This window comes from Erpetoichthys calabaricus, chromosome 6 (assembly GCF_900747795.2).
Source record: "Erpetoichthys calabaricus chromosome 6, fErpCal1.3, whole genome shotgun sequence".
NCBI classification, from domain to species: domain Eukaryota; kingdom Metazoa; phylum Chordata; class Cladistia; order Polypteriformes; family Polypteridae; genus Erpetoichthys; species Erpetoichthys calabaricus.
In genome coordinates this window covers 3,141,098-3,153,823 of record NC_041399.2, presented here as the reverse complement: position 1 = coordinate 3,153,823, position 12,726 = coordinate 3,141,098, and the positions used below count along the sequence as shown (strand labels likewise).

General features: G+C 44.4%; 1 protein-coding gene across 1 annotated transcript in view; it reads right to left on the bottom strand.

The window, feature by feature from the left end:
• cubn (cubilin (intrinsic factor-cobalamin receptor)) overlaps positions 1 to 12,726 on the bottom strand; it is a 291,472-nt gene that overhangs the window by 74,592 nt on the left and 204,154 nt on the right. Inside the window, exons 45-46 of the mRNA XM_051929225.1 lie at positions 7,803 to 7,981; positions 5,895 to 6,104 (exon numbers count right to left, since the gene is read on the bottom strand). Coding sequence (XP_051785185.1) covers positions 5,895 to 6,104; positions 7,803 to 7,981 — 389 coding nt within the window. The remainder of the gene's footprint in view (positions 1 to 5,894; positions 6,105 to 7,802; positions 7,982 to 12,726) is intronic.

The window sequence follows — 12,726 nt, the reverse complement described above, 5'->3', positions numbered from 1 at the left end:
TGTGTTTGGGATTCACCCTGTGGTGGGCCTGGCTTAAATGAGAAGTTTGGTCAAGCATTAACCCAGAAGACAGCAAAGCAGAACAATACACTGCCTTCCACAGACTAGTAGTAAAGCAACAAGTCCACACAAAACCACACGCCATCCATCAAGACTTGGCATCGTAAAACTATTGATCTGTGCCAAGGTAAAGACCAGTAAGCAGCCAGCCTCTCTGTATGATATGTTTGTCTGTCTGCGGCCAGTCCTATATGTAAACACAGTTATTATACTGTATAATATTTCTATACTCCTTGTGTTTATCAATACATTGTATTATTCTTTTTCTTAAAACAAGTGCCTTGATGTCATTCTAAAGGCTGGAGACCTCCACCTACAACAGAGAGAGGTGAGGCACATAAAGTAGGAGCCTCACCGGATTATTGGATTAATCTTACATTATTACTGCAGAGCATCCTCTCTGTTTTCTTATTTTTAAAGAACTGCTCACTTCGCTCGCCAACCCCTGGGCGGGCGCTACACAGATAGCCTCTTTGCGGTTTTGCCACTCGCGTATGGTGACACGGATGTCCAATTTAAACAGATTGTTATTTTCAATGGAATTATTACATATGCACAATAGAACTATTTTACATTACAGTGAGTAGTTAACCATAGTAAAAAAATAGTAAAACATAATAAATTGAAAGTAAATTATATTTCATGTTGCGTTAGAGGTATTCATTGCGTAACACGATTTTGTTCTATTTGGCTTTGAAATTAACACACAAATACTTTTTAAACTAACACTTTTACTGTAAAACTTCAGTAAATACAATTTTTTGAATGAACTTTTCTTAATATCGCATTGAATTTTGATTCTGTGTTTGGACTTTAATCGTGACAATGCAACGTATAATTGCCCATGAGTGAATTTCGTTTCTTTCTCTCTATTAAATAAAATGACTTTTTCAAATGCTTGTCCCTGTGATTTGTTAATTGTCTTTGAAAAAGCTTTTCTAACGGGAAACTGCAAATGTTTCAATACGAATGGCATATCAAGATCTCCTTTGGTGTCTCATGTCATTAGTGAAGATGGACTACATTACCTTTCTTGGATACATCCTTCTTTCAGCAGTAATTTGGCCGGTGGAAGACCAGACGGTGTTAACGGTTGTAGATATTCTTCATGATATTGTAAGTTGATGTTTTCATCTTCTGCACCATCACCACCAAATGTTTCAGTAGAGTATATTGATCCGCATTTAATCAATTTGCCATGTAACCTATCAACAATTTTGGTGTTAATTTGTTTGACTTCATCGTTTCTCGGTGCTAGGATTGCCCGTGTACTCATTTCTTCTGTTGATAACCCTTCAGGATGAAATTCTTCAATAAGATTTGGACATAATAAGTCCTCTTTAATTGGGGACTTAAAGTGAGGAAAATGTTAAAATTTATAAGAGCTGAGAGAGCAGGAACTGCTTGTCTGACAAAAGCATTCACACCAATGAGAGGTGATAGGGTGTGGCTTGAGAGGAGGGTGGGACTTGAACAAATTTCATGGCCAAAGTCTCATCTCGTGGGACTTGAAAATATCATTCAAAAAAGTCTGGTCGCAGGATTTTTTTATATAAAAGAGAGATTTCCAAAAAAATCCCCAAATCCTGATTTCACTTTGTCATTCTGGGGTACTGAGTGTTGCTTGAAGAGGAAATAAAAAAAGTGGAATGAATTAAACAAGTATGATGGGAAAGGGAAGGCGCTGTATAAGATGAGAAGTGCTTTGTTTTTCACTTTGTTTTGTATTTTTGTTGTAGCCACCATTGATAACCATTCACAAAGAGGACATTTTTGCAAAAGATTGCGTTTTGTTTCTTTTGCCGCTTCAGGCTGGAAATCAGAAGGTTGATTAAAATGGCCATTTCAGGATATTCTGCACTCAGGGCACAGCTCTCAGAGCTGCCAGACACTGGTAAACATGCAAGCAACACAAGTAATTAGACATTTTAGTGCATGTACTTTGTGTGAAGATGTACTGATGGTCTTCTACTTCTTCATCCTGTCCCACTTCTAGTTGAAGTCGATGTGCCTGATTGACCCTCTCCAGGCCTCCTAGCCACTCAGGCTCTTTTCCATCAGGTCTTCTTTGATTTTATCCATCCACCTCTGCTTTGGCCTCTCTCGCTTCCTCTTCCTCATGTCCATCACTTTTTTGCCCACATTTCCCATGTTTCTCCTCACCACATGCCCAGACCACTTCACCCTACTTCCCTGTCCTTTCCTACTTTTGTTGTTCCTCTGATTATCTCATTTCTTATTTTGTCCTTTTTTGTAACTCCACACATCCTAATGTTCTCATATCCAACTTCTCCTGTGGCCCCTTTACTGCTTGTGTCTCAGCTCCATACACCACTGCTGGTCTTCAAAGCCTCAACTTTAACCTTCATTTTAATTCTTCAGGCAGCGTGGGGGCTCTGAGGTGAGGGATCTGCGCCAGTAATCGGAAGGCCGCCAATTCGAATCCAATAACACTCCAGAAGTGACTCTACTCTGTTGGGCCATTGACCAAGACCCTTAACCTGAAATTGCTCTGTCCTGGGTAGGAGGTTAATCTGCATCCAGCTTTGCGAGCAGGTCCTCCAACTTACAGAGAAAGTTCAGGGGTTGTTGGCAGGTTTGGCACTCCAGCCACCATAAAAAAAACACACGCTGTCCCAGTGTGGAGCTGAGGCGTCACCTGCTGCATTCGGGTCTGGGTGGTGTGGCACCCGGCTGGGGTTCATGCCCGGCCTCGATGCCCAGGAGGACCGAAGGAGGGCTTGTGCCTCCTCCAGAACACGAGGGGGCGATCGCCCTGGTTGCTTTGGGGGCCACGGGTCACCCATGGTTGTGGTCACCGCCAGGGGGCGCCCCGATGCCTTGGGAGCCCTGGACCTCAGCACTTCCGCCACACCTGGAAGTGCTGGGGGGAAGAGGATTGGGGACACACAGGGGTGTGTCAACGGAGGATCCTCAGGAAGCACCTGGAGTCCATCCGGGGGTGTACAAAAGGGGCCGCATCCCTCCATTTAATGGCAAGAGTTGGGTGGAAGTAGACGAAGCTCGCTGGAGAGGAGTGGAGGCGGACCAGAGACTGAGAAGGCATTGTGTTGTGTGGCCAGGACTGAAGGGGTGATTGGTGCTGCGGCACAGAGTATTGTGCACGTCAAACTTGTAAATATTGTAAATAAACGTGTGTGTGGTGAAACCGTCATGTCTACCTGTCTGTGTCCGAGCTGTTTCCCACAGTGGTTCATTGTGTGGTGAGTGCAGCAATGTGCTGTAATCAGCGGGTGCTCCCAACCTCCTCTTAACTCTTCAATCACACAATGCTGCTGACACCTTCTTCTGATTGTTTCATCGACACGCTGCACCTCTGTGGGTTATCTCAGCATCTCATTCTCCATCTTGGGTTGCCACCGATCCTCGAAATTTAAATTTCTGCACTCTTTTCAGTTAACTTCAGTATCCTGATCATTGTTACACCTCACATATTCTGCCTTCTTCTTCTTCCTCTTCATCTTCACCCCTCTAACTTCCAAAGCTCTTCTCCATTCTTTCAGCTTTCCCTCCATTCCTCTTTTCTGGAGCTCCACAACACAATGTCATCAGCACAAAGCCTCCACCGGGGGGAATTGGCCTTATATCCCATGAGTCCACACATCAATCACCAGAAAAAAGAGGTAAGGACTTGCAAGAAGACCCCTGGTGCAGACTTCCTTGAACTGGGGTCTTGTCTGTTACCCCAACACTGCTTCTTCACCCCTTCACACACTTCTCTGGTCCTCCTTCCTCTCTCATGCACCTCCAGACCCCTTGATGTGCCCCCCTCTATCTTAAGTCTTCCCCAAATCAATAAACGCAGCGTGTAAACCTCTCTGTATTTCTTGATGTTTCTCTATCAGCTGTCTCAGTGCAAACATGGCATCAGTTCTTCCTCTCCCTGGTACTGCTCCACCTCTGTGGTGGTCTCTTCCCTAAGCCCTCTCTCTTTAAATGTTCACTGTACGTGGCATCAGCTTTATCCCTCTATAGTTTCCAGAATCCTGAATCTCGCCCTCTGTGGTAAAGTGAGGTATGCGGCCGATCGGTATCCTTTTAAATAAATAATCGCCGCACTCTCGTCTTGGCAGGAGGGGGTGTGGCCACGTGGCGAGAGTGGTTCCCTGGCGCAATGCGGGAGCGGATGGCTTTACACCAAGTGTACAGGTGTAGGATCGTCTGTGACCCTAATTGACGCCGGGAGCTGCTGACTGCCCAGCTGTGCCACATCTGCATTTTAAAAGGGGAAGCGCGAGTGCAAGGAAAAAAAAAATAGGGGATTGAAGAACGAAGGTTAATGAGAGAAGAAGGCAGGAGGCGGAAGGAACTGGTGCGGGAGCGGGTGAGCGAGGAAAACAGAGCAGACTCACGGGAGAGAAGGCTGGCATCTGGGAAGGAGCGTGTGGCCGACACTCGGGGGGCAGTCAGAAGTGGTTGCTCCAGATGAGCAGTTACAACGAGTGAGAGTGACCGGGAGTTTGTGCGGCCCACCATGGAAGACTGGGGGTTGAGGAGGCTTGGCAGGAGAGTGCCATGGCTGTTAGGCACCCAAGTCACAGTCTGGTGATGTAGCCATGGGACGGCAGGCAACCGGACCTGTGCAAGGTCAGCAGCACCCGTCGGTATGGCGGCTCCTCTGCTGCAAGGCCCGTACGGGATAAGAAGAAGAGCCACCAGTGTTAAGAAGGCAGCGGGCTTTTAGAAAAGATTGTTCCTGCCAGTGGATTTTAACCTCGTCTTATAGAAGATTTTCTTTGATTTTAGCCCCCATTTTTATTGGATTATTCATTTATTGAATGTTTCTATGCACTTCAATTTTTGATCACTTGTTTTGGACTTGCCCTGATCACTTTTGCACCTTCCCCTTGCTTCATGTCTTGGTTTCTCATTTCTCCCTTTCTCATTTGTATGGCTCATCCTGGTCATGACTAATCGACGGTGTCGGGTTCAAGAGGCTCCCAAATGAGAAGAAGGAGCATGGAGCTTCATATAAATGGGTTGTCCCCCACGTGCAAATGGGAGGCAGCTGAAGGGGCTCAAAGGAAGGCAATTCCACGGCAGACCAGGGGGTAGCGAAGTGCACTCTCTTTCCACTGCAGACCAGTTACGGGAAATTCCGGCCTGGCCCCCATGACGTCACTTCCTGTCCTGATGATGCCACTTCCGGCCACGAGCCCCGATGACATCACTTCCGGTTTCCGGCCACGATGACCTCACTTTCAAAACCCTCCATCTCAACCTCACCAGTCAGTTCTGTTCTGGACTCCAATCTGCACACAATTGTACAGAACACGCCGGGTTCAATTATACGGGCGGCTGCCCCAAACCTTTGTTTGGCTCTTTGTCTCATCTTTCTGACAGGGTACAATCCCACTGCTCCTCCACTCCTGTGGTATCCACGCCGTGAGCTGCATGCAGCGGAAGCTCAAGTTCCACCTGAGAACCAAGACACCCAATGTGCGCCGTCAGGGAGAGCCGCTAAGCCCCCAGGTTGTGATTCCCACTCCTTTTTGCTTTGCTTCAGACATATTAAGAATGTCAAATCATTGATTAATGAATAAAAAATTGTGCTGGCCGTGTTGCTCTGTCTTGCTGCCTGACGTCTTGAGATTTAGAAGGGGAAGTAGAGCGGCGGTCAACCCTGGGAAGAGTCAAAGTAGTCCAAGGGGGTGCAGGCCGAGCCTCCTACCCAGACAGCTAAGTGCAATGACTGCTAAGGTGAGGACCTGCGGTGTGTGTGGGGTCTGCATAATAAAGAATCTGAGTGAGGGGATACAAGCCTCTATTTATGCTTTAGGGTAGCGTCACCCCAAAACCCTCCCATCACTTACCGCTGGCATTGTACTCCCTGATTTCCACATAGTCTGAGGTGCAGTCCTCTGAATCCTGCAGGTGGAATGACGTGAAGCTGATGGTCAGATAGTGACCGGTGGGTCCCTGAAGGTACCACTCGCACTCAGAATTGTCAGGGTAATTGGCATCTGGAAATCCAGGGCTGTGCAGCACACCACTCTGTCCAAAATATCTTCCTCCACAAGTCGCTGTAGGGCAACAGGAAGAAGAGGAGGTCAGCAATGCATGCCTGTCAACCCTAATGAGGATGGCATCCAACTTTCCCGTGACGTTTCACAGTGTCAGTCAGGTGTGTGCAGTGGCATTATGGGCATCAAATGCCATGAGCAGATGGTCAACATTAAGAGGTTGTGAAGGAGCCAGAGGGTGTTACAGAGCAGCTGAAGCCACACCGGTCACCCTAACCCTAACCCCACCTCGTGTGAAATAAAATGAAAATACAATCAATGAGATACTTCAGGCTACCCATAATGACTACAGACCAGCCGCCCTTATGTCCCACATCATCAGAGGCTGGTCCTCGAGTATAAGAGTCCACTTGTGAAAGACCACTATGGGACCCGCTGCAGTCTGCCTACTGGACAAAGAGCAGAAGTGAAGACACAAATCTCTATCTGGACAAAATTGGAAGTCCTGTGACAATGACGATTTGATGATTTTTGATTCCTTCAGTGCCTTCAGTACCATCCAGCACATCCCTGTTATGGGCAGGTGGATCAGCCTTGGGGGTCCTTGATATTGGACTATCTGTCTGTGAGGATCAAGGCCTAAGTGGAGCACCAAAAGGAACAGGCCTGTCACCTTTTCTGTTGACCTTTGACCACCTCAGACTACAAGCCGACCATCAGGTCACGTCACGAGTAGAAATTCTCAGACGATTCTTCACTAATTGGTTTGTATTGACAGGATGATGAACCAAAGGATAGGAGTCAGGGAGAGAATGCTGGGAATTGCCTGTGACTCGACATCAGCAAAGCCAAGGAGCTGTTGTACGCCTGGTCACTATTCGGGGAGTGGATGTAGAGGTGGTCCACTTCTACACATAGTTGGGGGTCCATATCAAGGACAGGCTGTTCTTGTGTATTAACACAGAGGAACTAGAGAAGGAAGGACAGAGCCGATTCTTTATTCTTAGGAGACTACGTTCCACTGATGTAGGTATTGACAATTTTTGGATGTCCTACAGCTCTGGGATTGTCAGAGTGGTGGGCTGGATTGGTAACATCACCTCAAGGGAGGCCCACCAAATCAACAAGCTAATTAGGAAGGCAACTTGAGCTATGGGAAGGCCTCTGGACATGCTGGAGGTTGTAGTGAAGAAGAACATGATGATAAAACTATGAACAATGCCGACACACTAACATCGAGGACTTCAGCAGATGGGTGTCAAGAAATGTCACTGGGGCTCCTGCACACCTACAATAACACACAGGGAATAACGGCATTGTGAAATAACAACCATGAGGACACCATGGGATCCCCAGCCCCATAAGCCTTGGTGCCACTGCCCTCCTACTCTGCCTATAGGTATACAACTATGTATGGTCACCAAGAGAGCCTACATGCCAGTCATGTGGACCTGATGGACATGCCAATGTTTTCCTTTTTAATTTGCATTCAACATTATGTACCAAAAATGAAACCTAACAGAACGTGTTGATCCAACCTTTAAAGGGAAGCTCCAGGCTGCTCAGGGATCAGCACCCAAAAATGTTCCTCTGTCAAAGACTTCACTTTATGGAGTCTTTTAAAGACCATAGTGGCACCACACTCATATTTGATGGCATTCATCTTCCTCACTTTCTATATGGGCATGAGATGGGTTAGATGGACTAGAACAGCAGTGGCCCCCATTGCTGAGGAGACGAGACCACACATGGACTTACCGATTGAATACTTGACTTTGAAGCCCTTGTGTGCAAAACTGTTGTCGGTGCGGAATCGGAGGTACATGGTGGTCCCTGTGGATTTATGTGTGCTTGGACGTTCTTGGCCACAAAGCCTGGCGATCAAAGTGGCGTCAGAGGTGGCTCCATCACGAAGTTCCAGGTAATCATATAGACAGCTAAGACACAAGAGCACAAATACCCCGGGTTACAGTCGGCCAAAATCTATTTGCTGCAGCTGCTTTCATGGGCATCATAATACCAACAAGGGGCAGAGGGTCCATGGCATGTTCTCCCTGAAGATGAACTCAGTCCCTCTAACACACCTTACTATATAATCCAACTTATTTTTTCATATAGCACCTTTCCCTGGGTACAGATGCAGAGCGCTGTGAGCAATTCTCAGTTAAAATACACATACAAATGGCATTAATTATTAAATACAGAACTGGCACACATAGGAATGCAGATTTGTTAAAACACACAGAGAACAAGTTGGAAACTGATTAATCATTAATGAAGACCAACAATACCTGTCCATGAGTTAAATGATAAACTATGGCCAGTGGACAATGGAGGAGATAAAAACTGCAAAAGAGAAAGTCAAAAATAAAGTCACCATCCCAGAGACCTCGGTCAACCCACCGACTGCCAACCCACTCCTGGGTTTTCTATAGTGGACTCTCTGGTGACCGTGTGATCTTTCAGTCTGATGGTTCCAACACTCCTTTATCCTACATGACTTTTCCATACCCTGGCAGTAGAGCAGTGGCACCGAGTGCCAAATCCAGATGTCAGTAATGACATCACTACAGTATTTAAGGAAGTCCATCAGAAGAGAGAAGGTCTTTGCATGAAGGTTACTATGTGTCCCCACCTACTTACCAAAATTTGCTGCCTGTCTATTGGTCAAAGAGTCACTGATTGGTGGTTTTTGATCTTCCTCCACCTTGTACATTGATGGCTTGATAATAACCTTTAACGATTTTTATTTTAATATTTATGGTGGACCACTCAACCAGATATCATGAAGAAGATGGAGAAGATTCAACATGATAGGCAATTAAGGTTCATCCCCCAATGGTTTACATCCCTAGATCATTTGAACAACTTTGACGAGAGTAGGCCATTCTGCCCAAGAAGGCTTTCGAATAACTATTATCATGCATGCGTCCCAAAGGGTCACCCCCCCACCCTCCAATATGTAACCACCCCCCCCCACCACCCAGGAATGGGGGGGGGGGGGGGTGTTGGCACCAAAGTTATTATAGTTAACGTAAACTAAAATCAAAACTGAAACAATTATTAAAAAAAATTTTTGTAAACTGAAAAAAAGATAATTAACAAAACCGAAATGGAAAACTAAAACTAAACGAAACTATTAAAGTAGCTGGAAAGACTAACTGAAATAAAATAATAATTTACTAAAATATTTTTAGTTTTCGTTTTTGAATGAATATTCTTGCTGTTAGTCTTTAACCCTTGTAAGTTTTAACTCTTAAAAAGAAAGTCATCCACCACGAGCCGCCCACATATACAGGTGCTGGTCATAAAATGAGAATATCATGACAAAGTTGATTTATTTCAGTAATTCCATTCAAAAAGTGAAACTTGTATATTAGATTAATTCATTACACACAGATTGATGTATTTCAAATGTTTATTTCTTTTAATGTTGATGATTATAACTGACAACTAATGAAAGTCGCAAATTCAGTATCTCGGAAAATTCGAATATTGTGAAAAGGTTCAATATTGAGGACACCTGGTGCCACACTCTAATCAGCTAATTAACTCAAAAGCCTTTAAATGGTCTCTCAGTCGAGTTCTGTAGGCTACACAATCATGGGGAAGACTGCTGACTTGACAGTTGTCCAAAAGACGACCACTGACACCTCGCACAAGGAGGGCAAGACACAAAGGTCATTGCTAAAGAGGCTGGCTGTTCACAGAGCTCTGTGTCCAAGCACATTAATAGAGAGGCGAAGGGAAGGACAAGATGTGCTAGAAAAAAGTGGACAAGCAATAGGGATAACCGCACCCTGGAGAGGATTGGGAAACAAAACCCATTCAAAAATGTGGGGGAGATTCACAAAGAGTGGACTGCAGCTGGAGTCAGTGCTTCAAGAACCACCACACACAGATGTATGCAAGACATGGGTTTCAGCTGTCACATTCCTTGTGTCAAGCCACTCTTGAACAAGAGACAGCGTCAGAAGCGTCTCGCCTTTGGACTGCTGCCGAGTGGTCCAAAGTTATGTTCTCTGATGAAAGTAAATTTTGCATTTCCTTTGGAAATCAAGGTCCCAGAGTCTGGAGGAAGAGAGGAGAGGCACAGAATCCACGTTGCGTGAGGTCCAGTGTAAAGTTTCCACAGTCAGTGATGGTTTGGGGTGCCATGTCATCTGCTGGTGTTGGTCCATTGTGTTTTCTGAGGTCCAAGGTCAATGCAGCCGTCTACCAGGAAGTTTTAGAGCACTTCATGCTTCCTGCTGCTGACGAACTTTATGGAGATGCAGATTTCATTTTCCAACAGGATCTGGCACCTGCACACAGTGCCAAAGCTACCAGTACCTGGTTTAAGGACCATGGTATCCCTGTTCTTGACTGGCCAGCAAACTCGCCTGACCGTAACCCCATAGAAAATCTATGGGGTATTGTGAAGAGGAAGATGCAATATGCCAGACCCAACAATTCAGAAGAGCTGAAGGCCACTATCAGAGCAACATGGGCTCTCATAACACCTGAGCAGTGCCACAGACTGATCGACTCCATGCCACGCCGCATTGCTGCAGTAATCCAGGCCAAAGGAGCCCCAATTAAATATGGAGTGCTGTACATGCTCATACTTTTCATGTTCATACCTTTCAGTTGGCCAACATTTCTAAAAATCCTTTTTTTGCATTGGTCTTAATTGATATTCTGATTTTCCGAGATACTGAATTTGGGACTTTCATTAGTTGTCAGTTATAATCATCAACATTAAAAGAAATAAACATTTGAAATACATCAGTCTGTGTGTAATGAATGAATCTGATATACAAGTTTCACTTTTTGAATGGAATTACTGAAATAAATCAACTTTGTCATGATATTCTAATTTTATGACCAGCACCTGTATTCATCCAGTGACCGGCGGCTGGTGACGGAGGGCAGCTGTTCAACCAGCATTTGTGGTGACAGAGCGAGCTGAGTGCGGGTGCATAAAGCGTGAGAAATAAAAAGCGATTTGCGTGCCGCCTTTCTTTGTGCTTGTTGTATATCAAGATGTAATTCAAACAGCTGAAATCAGAATCTGCTTGTCAACAAAACCTTTACCATATGGACAGAAAAATCACCAGTGAGGTAACGTTTCAGTTTATTTCTCAGGTGTCTGCTGTTTTGTTGACAGTAATTCACCTGCCACTTCGCACAGGAGAAATCATTTTTAATTTCTCATATACGAAGTATAGTAATCATGAAAAATTCGACCAAGATATTTTGGTGAATCTTGACATTATAGACTAACCAGTGTCCAACAATATTGTTCTTTGGAATTGTGTGTGTACGCATGCGCGTGCGTGCGTACGCGTGTGTCTGTGTGTGTGTGTAAACATGATAACTCAAAAACACGACTAGATAGATGGATGAAATTCGGCATGTGGTTGTTACACCACAATTATAGATCTGTATTAACTTTTGGGCCAAATCCATCACCCAGAAGTGGTACTTTACCTGAACACATATTCGATTTTTTTTTTTTTTATTTATACAGCTGCAGAGTCTGATTTGTTCAACTTTACTTTTATAATAATGGTTCAATATATTATTAATTTGATTTGTTGTTGATGGTTCCTTAATGTACATAATATAAAAATATAATCATTGTCTTGCGGTTTACTCCTCAAATGTCCATCCCCATATCTGAGTATACGAGAAAATCGAGGGGAGAGCGCTGATCGAGAGACTGATGGTCACCATACAAGATCAGCGTGTTGTTGCTGACCAATCACTTTTGCTTTAACAACAAAGCAATACAAACAAAGGTAGAGAGTCTGACAAGTGATGAAAAACTAAACATACTAATGGGTTTTTGTAATTATCCATCCATCCATCCATTTTCCAACCCGCTGAATCTGAACACAGGGTCACAGCGGTCTGCTAGAGCAAATCCCAGCCAACACAGGGCACAAGGCAGGAACCAATCCTGGGCAGGGTGCCAACCCACCGCAGGACACACACAAACACACCCACACACCAAGCACACACTAGGGCCAATTTAGAATCGGCATTTTTGTATTTATTCCATATTTATTAATTTATCTTTTTCAGTTCTTATTCACAACTCAAAATACCTGATATTGTGAAAGTAATCCATTAGCAGAATTATATTGTAAAACATTTGTCTCCCTTTTTTCAATGTTTTTCTTTCTCTATCAAAATAGATAGTTGAAATATCACATTCTTTTTGTTCTTAACATCAGCCTTATCATACATATTGCATATAAGGGATTTTTCCTGCCTTGCATCCAAACCTGCTGCGGTAGGCTCCAGATTTCCTGCAATCCTACTCTGGATAAACAGGTTTAGATAATGTTGTGTATGTTGTTCTTAATCTCAGACGCTGTCTCTGTTGTTTTATGCCTGTCCGTATTCTTATTACCTGCTCTTGCTCTGCTCATTATGGGTTTACTGTCCTTTATGGTGGGCTACTCAAGACTCACAGCCCCTAACCTTCACACGACATGCTTGTTGTTCTTTGTTTCCCTCAATACAGCAAGGTGGGGTCTGCACACTCATTCAAGTCTAAGAGCCCTGTTCTTCCTAAGCCCCTGTGATTTTCATGAGAAAATATTTTTAAAATGATAAAATTGTGTAAAATTGTTCATATTCAGTGTCTAGTTTTGATTATGCTTGTTTTTATCAGACAAAAACAACACTAGAT